Source organism: Huiozyma naganishii, chromosome 1 (genome assembly GCF_000348985.1).
Source record: "Huiozyma naganishii CBS 8797 chromosome 1, complete genome".
In the NCBI taxonomy this organism is placed as follows: Eukaryota; Fungi; Ascomycota; class Saccharomycetes; order Saccharomycetales; family Saccharomycetaceae; genus Huiozyma; species Huiozyma naganishii.
The window spans coordinates 1,146,766-1,159,159 of record NC_035922.1 but is presented as its reverse complement, the minus strand read 5'-3'; the positions used below and the strand labels follow the sequence as shown (position 1 = coordinate 1,159,159).

At 43.4% G+C, this 12,394-nt stretch overlaps 7 protein-coding genes and 1 non-coding gene across 8 annotated transcripts; 4 read left to right on the top strand and 4 right to left on the bottom strand.

Annotated features, from left to right (window-relative positions):
* Positions 1-137: 137 nt before the first annotated feature.
* On the top strand, positions 138-1,403 carry KNAG0A07400 (uncharacterized protein; the record flags this gene model as incomplete). The annotated part of the gene is made up of 1 exon (XM_022611207.1): positions 138-1,403. The coding sequence occupies one exon, from the start codon at positions 138-140 to the stop codon at positions 1,401-1,403; it is 1,266 nt and encodes a 421-aa protein (XP_022462639.1).
* A 214-nt stretch (positions 1,404-1,617) lies between these two features.
* On the top strand, positions 1,618-2,850 carry ASA1 (Asa1p; the record flags this gene model as incomplete). Its single annotated transcript, XM_022611206.1, has 1 exon — positions 1,618-2,850. One exon carries the CDS (start codon positions 1,618-1,620, stop codon positions 2,848-2,850), a length of 1,233 nt encoding a protein of 410 aa, XP_022462638.1.
* Positions 2,851-2,919: 69 nt separating this feature from the next.
* KNAG0A07380 (uncharacterized protein) lies at positions 2,920-4,353 on the bottom strand (the record flags this gene model as incomplete). Its single annotated transcript, XM_022611205.1, has 1 exon — positions 2,920-4,353. One exon carries the CDS (start codon positions 4,351-4,353, stop codon positions 2,920-2,922), a length of 1,434 nt encoding a protein of 477 aa, XP_022462637.1.
* Positions 4,354-4,579: 226 nt separating this feature from the next.
* On the bottom strand, positions 4,580-6,184 carry MDM36 (Mdm36p; the record flags this gene model as incomplete). Its single annotated transcript, XM_022611203.1, has 1 exon — positions 4,580-6,184. The coding sequence occupies one exon, from the start codon at positions 6,182-6,184 to the stop codon at positions 4,580-4,582; it is 1,605 nt and encodes a 534-aa protein (XP_022462636.1).
* A 996-nt stretch (positions 6,185-7,180) lies between these two features.
* KNAG0Atrna5P lies at positions 7,181-7,291 on the top strand. The gene is made up of 2 exons: positions 7,181-7,217; positions 7,255-7,291. It is a non-coding gene; the product is annotated as a tRNA-Pro (tRNA).
* Positions 7,292-8,816: 1,525 nt separating this feature from the next.
* On the top strand, positions 8,817-9,248 carry DIB1 (U4/U6-U5 snRNP complex subunit DIB1; the record flags this gene model as incomplete). The annotated part of the gene is made up of 1 exon (XM_022611202.1): positions 8,817-9,248. The coding sequence occupies one exon, from the start codon at positions 8,817-8,819 to the stop codon at positions 9,246-9,248; it is 432 nt and encodes a 143-aa protein (XP_022462635.1).
* A 205-nt stretch (positions 9,249-9,453) lies between these two features.
* Positions 9,454-10,827, bottom strand: TEF1 (translation elongation factor EF-1 alpha; the record flags this gene model as incomplete). Its single annotated transcript, XM_022611201.1, has 1 exon — positions 9,454-10,827. One exon carries the CDS (start codon positions 10,825-10,827, stop codon positions 9,454-9,456), a length of 1,374 nt encoding a protein of 457 aa, XP_022462634.1.
* A 530-nt stretch (positions 10,828-11,357) lies between these two features.
* On the bottom strand, positions 11,358-12,347 carry MRL1 (Mrl1p; the record flags this gene model as incomplete). Its single annotated transcript, XM_022611200.1, has 1 exon — positions 11,358-12,347. The coding sequence occupies one exon, from the start codon at positions 12,345-12,347 to the stop codon at positions 11,358-11,360; it is 990 nt and encodes a 329-aa protein (XP_022462633.1).
* Positions 12,348-12,394: the final 47 nt, after the last annotated feature.

Genomic DNA, 12,394 nt, shown 5'->3' with positions numbered 1-12,394 from the left:
TTCTTCTTCATTACCGCATCTTTCATTATAAAATTTCGTCGATTTTTGCAGTGAAATTTCGAGTGGACGGAATTTGACGCTGTTTAACGCTGCGGTTAACAGTTGTGGTTGTTCTCTGCTGGTGCCAATCGACGCAGATGACGCAAGACACAGATAGTGGGGAGGAAGTGATGGCCAGTGGACCGGATAAGAGTGTTGCTAACATTTATGAGTCCGGGATCGAAAATGTTTTGAAAGAGAACGATGCAGTGGGAGATGATAATGAGCATCTTCCGACCGAGACGCATCCTTCTGGGTCGTCCTCTACGCGAATTATTGAGACACTTCACGAGAAAGTGGACACGCTGACTAGCACGAATTTGCAGCTCACGTTACAGTCGCACACGCTGCTGGAAAAACTGGATCATGCTCAGAAAAGGGAGATAAAGCTCAATGAAAACATCTCCCATTACAATCATGAAAGAGATAATTTAAACTCAATGCTGCAAAGGAAGAAAAGGAAGATCAACGAGCTGCAGGGGGAGATCGATGAGCTGGTTCAGACCTTTGATTCTCTGCAGACAAGCAATTCTACTTTGGAGAAGGAAATTGAAGAGAATAGTGCATTGGTCGACGACTACAAAGAAAAAACAGCCTCATTGACGAGGAATTACGATACGGTATTACAGGCCCAGGACAGTTATACGTCTCATTTTGAAACAGAGATCCAATCTCTCGTCGAACAAATCAAGGCCATAAAGGCACGCCAAACGCTAAAACTAAAGTGTGATTACGGGCCAAACCATGTAATAGAAGACCAGTTGCTCAAATTCAAGAAACTCTCCATAAATTCCACCACCCCCGTCTCTGAAAGCAGGCACAGTTTAATAGAAACCATACTAAAACAAAAAGCACAACAAACTTTGAAACAGCTGGACCTACCGTCTTGGTTGACTCTTTTCAGAGTGAGCGAGAACATCGCGAAAGAATATGCCGAGAAAAACGGCTTAGATCTCGAGGCGCTTGATGTAAAGCAAGTAATGAGCAAGGAGAACATGGACGAAATAAAAACGGTAGAATCAGGTTTGTCTCAGGAAGAGGACACTATTACAATCAAGAAGAGACAGAGGCAATTGCCCAATTCCAGAACTCCCTCTGGTGGCAGTCCATCGACATTTGGCGGGCAATCGCCCAAAGTGGGCGGGAACAGTTCAATTAGAAGCACGTTTTACGGGTCGTCCACAATCGGGAAAAAACCGAACAGCATTAATACACCATCTACACCTTCGGTCGCACTACCAGGTGTAAAAAGACCGGGACAGGGGCTGAATCGTGCAAAACCGCAGGGCAACGGTGGTACAACAACGAAACCTGCCATACCGATTGACCAACGGAGAAAGCGAAACAGTGTGACACACAATTGATAGCGTACTTCTTGGAAATTACCGTAAGGTTACAGGATCGTCATAGTTATGTAACAGCGATATATAGGTAAGTACTAAAGTCAGTTACAGATCTGTAAACGTTGTTGGTTGCCCATCGGATGTTGGAACAGTGAACAAAAAACAAATCGCAGTGAAATTTGGTCCTGCCTTTCCGCCTTCTCTTCTCAAATGCACCAGTTGTACATGCCGAGACATGGACGATACAAAGCTTCCCGACTATACATTACGAGCTCATACATGTGCGGTCACTACTGTGCTTGTGGTGGACGATTGCCACACACCCACATTGGTCTCCACGGATGAGAAGGGTCGAATAATAGTATGGGACCTCATCACGAGAAGATCAGTTCGCAGTCACCAACTAGAATCGGGGGCAGCGATAACGGCAACGCAGTATGTGGAGCCCAATTTGTTGGCTTGCTTGAGCAAAGAGGACTGCTCTTTGAGGCTTTATAACTTGGCTACGTTGGAGGAGATATTTGAGATGAAGGTGAATACGATGAGTTTCGCCAATTTCGTCATTGCACGATCGGAGAATGGCCTCTTGACATTATTTTGCTGCAGCACTACCAATCCTGAGGCGATAGATTGCTACACAATTGATGTCACAACGAAGAGATTGAAAAGAGTCGCTAAAGAATTGCATTTTGGGGAGTCGATTGCGAATGTATTGCCCGATGGTCTGCCTAAGATAGATAAACTGGGGCTTGTAATGAAATTTATCAGTCATGACAGCGGTACCATGTTTATTGGTTTTGAAAGTGGGATAATAATAGGGTTTCGGCTTGTTTTTGACAGCATCAGCGATGGCGATTGTTTAGTGGTCGTTACGCATGTATCCGCCCCGCACTGCCCCCGTCCAATACTATCTTTGGAGATCGACGTTAATAATAGAGCTAAGTTGTTGGGTTCATCAACTGATACAATAATCGCAACTGATACGATAATCACAACCGATACGTGTGCGGTGTCAGATATGAAAAGCCGTGCTGGAATAACGACATCGAATGATCTCGCGTTTATCACTTCTGAGATCCATGACACTCACACTCGAAAGATCTATGATATCAAGTCATTGTCCAAGTATCTACTGTGGTCGACATGGACCGGTAAGAGCTATTCCAGCAAGGTTGATACTAGTTTCATCGAAAAATACTGGAAATCCAAAAGCTCATTGATCCCCATCGAGTCTTCCCAAGGATCCTTTGATAAAAATAAAGCTGACCCAAAGGTGTCTAGATATGTTAAGACGAAATGTATTACTGGTTTTGACAGCCACTGCTACTCTTGCAGATTTGGTGTAAGAATGGACTCCGTCGCACTGTCAGATAGAAGCAAAGAGAGACGACTTCTGCAATTTGCGGAGCACTCCTGGTATATCATAGGGTACGAGGATGGAAGTATTTCTCTATATCGACTGAAATGAAATGTTTTGAAGATACAGGACCTTATTGTATATGCAAAGTGACACTTGTCTGAACTATAAACGCTGTTTCTATGGCTTCATGATTTTTTTCAACATGCTACCAGACGTCTTGCCGAGGCTATTGTGACGTCCTTGACCGACGAAATCGGAGGTCCCATCACCAGCGTTATTTAGTAACTTCTCCTTTTCGACGATATCCTTGATAATCAAACTTAACGTTACATCCACGTTATAGTCATCCAGGTTATCCACGGCGACAAAACTAGAGTTCCATTGTGTGGCCATGTCCCTTCCGCGTTCAACCAATAACGGGCTGGCCATGGGATCGTGTATGTGTGTACACACTATAATGCAAGGAGGAGGTGAATCTGGAGAGGCAGGATTCAGGTCGATGGTATCGAGGTGTGTTTTGAAAGTTCGCATCTTATTAACCTTCTTTAATTTTCTTGCTCTGACTCCTGAGTACTTCCATATACCTTTCAAACTGTGTACCAGGGAATAAATATCCGCCTCTTGTCCCATTGCCCAATTTGTCTTGTAATTGCGGAATTCAGTCCATGCATCAAGTATGCACGATCGTATTACGGGCAGTAACGATAGCCCTCCTGACTTGGAATTTTTTGCTGTATCGTTTGGTTGGTTTTCCAAGGACGATGCAGAAGGTTCAGCTACATCTTCATCGTAATTTGGCGGATCAGGTATGCTGTGGTGCGATAGTTCAGGGATGGCACTGTAAACCAGTATGTATCCGTCAATTTTACCGTTAAGTTCCGAGGCACCTGAAGCGACCAGTAAGGACGTAGTTGACACTGGTTGTCGCGGCTCATTAGCAAGCCCCCTCAGTACAGATTTATCAAGGTTCCTGAACAATGAAACCTCTAGAAATGGGACGACCATCTCCGGTTTGAAGCCTGGTGTATCAATTATATCAATCGGTATTGGATTGTACGTTGGGGGAACATAGTTGACAGGGAGACCATAATCTTGAAACCCTTCATAATCGACTGTGGCAGCGTCAAAATCAGTAGAAAGCGAACTGGAACTCGTACTACTGATATAGTTCGAGAAGCTCATCTGCTCACGACTATGGCTATGTTTCAGTTGACTGCTCTTCTTCGTTTCCGCATTCTTGGCAAGGTAGCTATTACTCACATTACCCCTCTGTTGCGCCTTCAAGAATCCAAAGTTATCAGTGAAGGCCTGGAAGGTCAACGGCGAAAGCAAAATGTCATCATTGACCGACGGCGATTTGAAGATGGGCTCCAGTGATTCACTCCCGGGTGTCCGACGTAGTAACCTCTCGTGTGCCTGGCTGTCTAGTATAGTCTTCGCAATTTTTGATCTTGGGATGAATTCAAACAGCCAGTTATTTTGGTTTCTTGTTGGATAATGCACTTCATGCACAATGTTCAAAGTCAATCTTGATACGAGCGCTGTCTTTCCAGTGGACTCGCCGCCGAGTACAGCCAACCTTACCGGTCTTGGCTCATCTACCGCAGACATCGTCTTACTTTATCAACAATGATGGATCGTCGCAAGTGCAGTTTATTGTGGGAAAACTGTAAGAATTGTTTGCGTGTCAAGCGCGATTACTTAATCTTCTCTTCCCAATGTTACTACGTACAATTATAATTTTTTTCCATTTTGGAAAAAGGCTTTAAGAATATGAAAGGTTTGTAAAAGTGCTTATAAAAGATGGTGACAGACGGCTATTGGCGTCTCCTGTCTGCTATCTCCGTCTGTTGCAGTCGCTGATGCCGTAGATATTGTTCAGTAAGGTATTGTGGAACCCGTGCGCTGTGGGCAACGGGATTTTGCTTCCAAAGGCGAAAGATTCTTTTGTCGGTATTGTCTTGTTGAACAGCTCTTGCTGCTGTAGCTGTTGCATCTCCAAGAGCTTTTTGAAGTCGTTCTTTAGTATCTGTGAGGACATTAGAGAGTTTGTCATGGAGTTTTCAGGAGATGTGGAATGTGCAGATGCTCCTGGCGAGCTGCTTGAGATGAGCATAGATGGCATGAAGCTTGAAAACATGTATTCACTGTGGTCTCTCTCACTAGTGGTATCGCGTGAGAATAACGTGGAAGACGCAGAGACGGAGGATGACATGGACTGTGTCCTGGCCTTGTGTTCAGTCTCATATGCCGATGGGGATTGGTGAGTGGACACTCTTGTGGGTCTTACGTCATTCTCTAGTTCCTTCAAGTTATTGAACGCATGCAACAATGAGGGCAACTGTTTGGTGATCGATGCTCCTCTCTCTTGGGAGACGTTTGAGGAGGCATTTTTGTAAGTTTCACTTCCTGGTAATAGATCTGTGATCTCGTCGATATTTTCGCATATTTTGTGTATTTCGCTAACCTCGTCGTCAAGGCTGAGCTCGTTGATTTGCTCAGGTAGATTTAGCTGTTTGTTTGGACTGTCGGACCGAGCGAGGTCCTTCGTTTTGGAAGATTGCTCCGTCGAAATCAACCAGTCAAAGTTCAACTGATTATACATGACTTCAATGTCAAGGAAGGCGTCAAGAGATTCTCCAAACAATTTGTCGTCTCCCTCCCCTTCGGCAGTCTCTAAACTGCTAATGAGGTTGCTTATGAAGGAATTGAACGATTTAATAGTCTTTTGTAAGTTCACTTGCACCTTTCCAAAACATTCCCCATTGACATTGGCATCTGAACCAAAATGGTACGTAACGTAATCCAGCAATAAAGTAAGCTCAAAATTGATTAACAGGCACTTGGCCTTAATAAAGGTGCACACGACATGTACGTTTAGTATTCTTATGGTTTTCAATAAATGAAACCATAACTGAAGCAGCAGAGTCATAGAATCAGTTATCAGTAGTTCTCCACGCATATTTCGTTGTATTACACTCCTCAGTTGGTCCAATTTATTCTTGAAAGTGTGCAACCCTAATAGCAATTTGTTACATTTGATAATGCACTTCAACGCAACATTTTTGTACTTGCACTGTTTATAATTTGGGTTGCTTATCAGGTCCTGTACACTTGCAACAGAGAAGGCCAAAGTTTTGATATTGCGGATCTCGTCCGTGCCAAACTCGTCTCCGCTCAGGAATTTTTCATCTATGGCATCATTTAACACTTTGACGTCTCGGCTACTTCGAAAGATTGTTTCTAACTTAACTAAATCGGACAGAATAGTCACAGCATCTCTACAGTAATAGAAAGTCACTATATCAAAGTTTTTTTGAGACCCGCTCGACTTTGTGATTTCCTTATTTATAAAGTTTGCAATTGACTGAGTATTCACATCCGATGAGCTAGAGCTGTAGTTAAAAAGCGAGATAACTTTATCTTCAAATTTGTGGGGCATTCTTCAAAAAGCAAAGGATCGGTTGTGATCAATTGTATCGCAATGAAGAAGTCAGGTTACAGCTGTTTGAGCTCGAACGTCAGGAACTGTGTGCTGCATTAGGTTATTGAAGATCTCTGTCTTCGAGGGTTTTTTTCATAGTAATTTTTTTTCTTTAATTTTCCACTTTTTCTCATTGCGCGAATCGTGATGAAGATATTTAAACCCGTTTGTTGCAACAGCTTATTCCCGAGCGAGATCGGACTACATTGTCTGCCATCTGACTGTCTTCTTTCCCGCTGGTTGCAACTAGCGCATCTGCTTTTGAGTATTTGTAGCTGTACTCTGCCCTTTTTTTAGTTTCTAAAAGAACATTGCATAGGGTATGTAGTTTTTCTGTATCTTATACATACGGTCAGGAAGATAATGTTACATCGTTTACTGGCGGGCTCTTGTTCTTGAAAATTGGGAAGAGTAGCTAGTTGTAAAATCCAAGAAGCTGGGTCTTGTTCGAAATTATTTATTAAATTGCATTTCATTAGAACTATTTATTCAAAATAGTGGTTTCGATATGTTAACTTCAGAAAGACGAGCCTAAATAATAATAGTTTTATGCTCCATGTTCTGGTCCTATTGTGTTCATAATTTGCCTTTCAGTTATTACCAAATAGCAACATTGTGTGATATTCACAACATAGAATTATTAATACCAACACCTCGATGATGTATTGTGAATGTATCTTTTATACCAATACAAATGATTTTGGGCAGATAGACGTACATTCACCACTCTGTGTTTCATTCAACTAACAAAGGGTAAATAACAAATTCAGTACGAGGTCTTGTCAAATAATGTTGCTTAGTGTACATCTATAACCTAATTATGTACTCTCTTTTTAATTTTTGGTTCTGCATATCGCCTGACTTGATCTTTTCCAACCATACTTATCAAATTACGTATGACTAAAAGTGTGCAATTTAAAGTACTTAAAATTTTAAAACAATATCAAATTATACGGGCGTGTGGTCTAGTGGTATGATTCTCGCTTTGGGCGATTCAGAGGTACACCTTTGGAACAGCATACTCAAGCATGTGAGAGGTCCTGGGTTCAATTCCCAGTATGCCCCATATTATTTTTTCTTTCCGCAAATGTCAATCCGTATGCTACGATATCTATTGGTATCACACCCGACTTCCTGCTGTGACTACTTGTTTGATGCTCTGCACTCATTGTATTAACGTACGTCATTGCATAAAGTATACGACAAAGGGCCCATATTCGTAATCAGTAGCGTTGAAAGTCACCGCTAATACTTGGTACCTGTGCTACTCGTAGTTTTTTTTTCAGTAAAAACCTACACAGAATAATCACGAAGAAACAGTGAAGTGTTAAACGACACTTTGGCCAATGTTGATTAAAATTGAATAGATGTGATAGAAAAAAATGTCTGTTTGAGGAGAGTAAAAATCACTTTGGTTGAGAGAATAACGAAGAATCAATAATTTCCTTAGCCGCCAACTTCTCACCGGAGATCTCCAACACATTTTCTACTTTGGCATATTTTCTTGACAAGACGAGAGTAGATGGAACAACAAGTACACATCTACGAATGATTACACTGAAAGTAAACATCCGCCTAAATATTTGTCTTCCGTACTATGTGGTGTCGCCCATAGTAACCTTGATATATTCTCTGGGACATAGATTCGGGGGAGAATTTTACAGTACCTATGACTACAACGTATAACAACATGCCTCTTCTTAGAAACACATAATTGCAACTTAGTGATCCAATCATACGGTTGAAGAGAGTTAAATAAAGACGTGAATTTCAAGTATCGAGAAGTACAAGCTGAGAACAAACTAAATCCCGCAGAAAGTAGTTCTATTGACATTCTGGCCCTTTACTTACTGGCCTTTTAAAGAGAAAAGGTATATATTACGTTTTGATTATTGCATTTTTCAGTTAGATCTGCCAACTTTTGTCATTTTAGGAATACATTTTCAACTACTCTTTGATGGAATTTGTGGAATAAATGCATGAAAGTAAGAAACATATACCAGCTAACCACTAATCACATGTTACTTCTTTTCCTTCTCTGTTTTAAAACACGGCATTCCAATCGGGGTGTGCTTCGATGAAAACGGAGGCTTCAACTCCAATTAAGTCATCCATAACCATTCCACCAGTTAAGCTACGTGCTCAGATGTAGTTGTTAACTCTTAACAATCATAAGCGGCCGGTCATTGAGGACATGGATTGAGTTGCTACATTTTTTGGAAATTTGATATTGAACGATATACGAGGACGAAGGGTGCCATATCGACCCAATCTGTGCAGTTAAATCCATTAAACGTTGTTGACGGGGTCGACGGGTACATTCCCAAAGGAAGACTTTCAACTTAACAAAATATGATTCCAATAAAGCAGCACGCAGAAAACCAATAATCGGTCGACTCAGAGAGTGCGGTTTAACCAGTAATTACTTTTGTTATTACCGGAACACATCATTAGTGGCCCTGCTTAAAGCTTTCTTATGTCAATCACTATATACGGAAACTCACTACCTCTGTTATAATTTTACAGGTAGTGCCAAGATGGTCAACGGTCATCACAGGAAGCCTGACAGTGTTTTGTAACTCGATGAGGCATGGCCAGCACGTTTCTACACCATTTACACACAGGGTGGCATGTTGATCAGGCTATTGTCCAGGAAGATGAGAAACTAGTGGTGGTGCGGTTTGGCCACGATCAATCAAAGGAATGTGCTCTCACAGATGAGCTGCTTTACTCCGTCAGCGAGAAAGTGTCAAGGTTTGTGAGTATATACTTGGTGGATATCGAAGAAGTCCCCGATTTTAATGAAATGTACGAATTGGATGATCCATGCTGTTTAATGTTTTTTTACAAGAACAAACACATGATGTGCGATTTTGGGACTGGGAATAACAACAAGTTGAATTTCCTACTTGATGATAAACAAGAGCTAATTGATATTCTAGAAACGATTTTCAGGGCAGCAAGGAAGAACAAGGGGCTTGCCATTTCACCTTACGATTACAACGATAGAAGGGTTGCATAGTTCTTGAATGAACCCTACTGGGTGTAAAGGACCGGCACAACAGTTGTAGCCTATATGAAAATTTTTTTTATATATTAGGAGTATCTAAACTATACAGTCAAAGAACAAGACATAGCAAAAAGAAACCTACTTGGGGCGCATCCAGTTGAAGAAATTAATTTTTCCAACCAGTAGAATCCCTCGCGGCTTTTAAGGGTCAAGCTTCTTATTTGGCAGCCTTGGTGGCGGCCTTGGTAACCTTACCAGCCTTGTCGGACTTGACGACGGACTTGATGACACCGACGGCGACGGTTTGTCTCATGTCTCTGACGGCGAATCTACCTAGAGGTGGGTAGTCAGTGAAGGCTTCGACACACATTGGCTTGGATGGAACGAACTTAACCAAGGCGGCGTCACCGGACTTCAAGAACTTTGGAGAGTCTTCCAACTTCTTACCGGATCTTCTGTCGTTCTTCTCCAACAATTCATCGAATCTACAGGCAATGTGAGCGGTGTGACAATCCAAGACTGGACTGTACCCGGCAGAGATTTGACCTGGATGGTTCAAGACGATGACGGTGGCGTTGAAAGATTCACTGGCCTTTGGAGGGTCGTTCTTGGAGTCACCACAGACGTTACCTCTTCTGATTTCCTTGACGGAAACGTTCTTGACGTTGAAACCGACGTTGTCACCTGGAAGACCTTGCTCCAATTGTTCGTGGTGCATTTCGACGGACTTGACTTCGGTGGTGACACCGGCTGGGGCGAAAGTGACGATCATACCTGGCTTGATGACACCGGTCTCGACTCTACCGACTGGCACCGTACCGATACCACCGATCTTGTAGACATCTTGCAATGGCAATCTCAATGGCTTGTCAGTTGGTCTGGTTGGAGTGTCAATGGCGTCAATGGCTTCCAACAAGGTCTTACCCTTGACGACACCGGCCTTGGTCTCCTTCTCCCAGCCCTTGTACCATGGGGCGTTGGTGGTGGCCTCAATCATGTTGTCACCGTTCCAACCAGAGATTGGGACGAATGGAACAGTCTTTGGGTTGTAACCGACCTTCTTGATGAAGTTAGCAGTTTCCTTGCAAATTTCTTGGAATCTGGATTCATCCCACTTGACGGAGTCCATCTTGTTGACAGCAACAATCAATTGCTTGACACCTAGAGTGTAAGCCAACAAAGCGTGCTCTCTAGTTTGACCGTCCTTGGAGATACCGGCTTCGAATTCACCGACACCACCAGCGATAATCAAGATAGCACAATCGGCTTGAGAGGTACCGGTAATCATGTTCTTGATGAAATCTCTGTGACCTGGAGCGTCAATGACGGTGACCTGGTACTTTGGAGTCTCGAACTTCCATAGAGCGATATCGATGGTGATACCTCTCTCTCTTTCAGCCTTTAACTTGTCCAAAACCCAAGCGTACTTGAAAGAACCCTTACCCAATTCGGCGGCTTCCTTCTCGAACTTTTCGATGGTTCTCTTGTCAATACCACCACACTTGTAAATCAAGTGACCGGTGGTAGTAGACTTACCAGAGTCGACGTGACCGATAACGACAACGTTAATGTGAGACTTTTCCTTACCCATTGTAGCTTAGTTGGTAGTTTGTGGTTACTCCATTCCAAACATATTAAGAGAGGAAACGGAAAAGATACAGGAAGACGAATAAACCAACAGTTTAACGAGCCAGAAATCGGTCAAATATTTATATTCGATGAGCAAGAAATTGCCAGCAACGAGAAAAATTTTCACTTTCGTCAAAAGTGACAGAAACCGGTTCTATTTTCTGTTCACCAAAGATTCAGCGTCTCCTAAAAAGGAAATTCTCACGGTTCTTTTTTGCTTCGTTTTCTTCGGGAAGAAAAAAGCAACGTGGGAGAACTGTCCGAAAGAGGAAGTGGGGGCCAGTAAGAAACACCGCAGAAACCACAAGAAGAAAAAGAAACGACGGCTGGATCTCGTACAAAACGCTACCGGATTGGGACACCTGCGGAGTAAGCAGGAGTCCCAAAAGGGGTATTTTCTGAGAAAAAGGAAAAAATATGTATTTTTTTATTATTTATGCACAGTGGGGGTGTACGGATGTTCTGGTGCAGTCACAGGACGCAGTCAGTGGTTCAATTGCTGCTTCTAGTAGTAGTTGAATCCAGTGAGTCCAGTATCTCGTTTTGCGTTTCCATGTCTCTGAAGTAGGATGACTCCGACGGGCTATTCAGGCGGATTGTATTTCTTGCGCTCGGCGTGGAGGACCTGCGGAACGGGTGCCCTCTCGGCCTCCAGTATCTCGTCCAGTCGGTGACGCTTCGTATGAATCTTGTGAATATGGACTCGTCTTCTATGAACTCCCAGCGTGGGACAGCAGAGTTGGTGCTTGTGTCTGGAAGGCCGTAGGGGGACGCAGTAGAGTCCCCGCGGGCTGCAGCAGCAGCTGGTGGTGCCAGCGAGGCATCAAGGGTTCTGCCCCTCTGCGTCATCGCGGCGATCCACCTACGGCAGAACTCCACGAGGCAGAACACGGCGAATATTCCGAAGAAAATCCCCCAGGCGTTGAACTCGTTGTTGTTTGTAGATGTGGGGCACGCATACACGGAGCGTACTTCGAAAAAATACGAACAGTTATGCAGGTCCCCGATGTAACTTATCTGTGCCTTACTGTTGAGTATGTCCCTGTCACATACAAAATTTAGCAGTGTAGATTTCCTGTCAACACTGTTCGGGCACGAATCACCGTTCCCGTACTCCAAAGTCAGTTTCTTACTTGTCACTCCGAACAGTTTCGGTTTTGTGCTGAAGTCGCCAATGGATACGTATTTCCCCCTTTTGCTGTCGAAGTAGTACGCTCCAGTAGTATTCTTCAATTGGTGGGACTCGTCGCTTTCATCCACCACAGGCGATGAACACACACTCAGCGTAAAGTTCAAACCGAGGTCCGGGCCATACCCCTTCACGAGCCACCTTGTCTTGGACTTGTCGAAATTTGTCTTCTGACCGCCTTTCTTCTTCGTGTTCTGCTTGTTCGGACTCGCCGAGAGCTGCGAAAGGTCAATGAACGATCCTGACGCAGGATTTGTCACGGCACAGAAGGGGTCCTTTGGTTGCTCCAACATCGAGAGATTTATGCGTTCGGCGAGTCTAGCACACGATAGTACAGTGT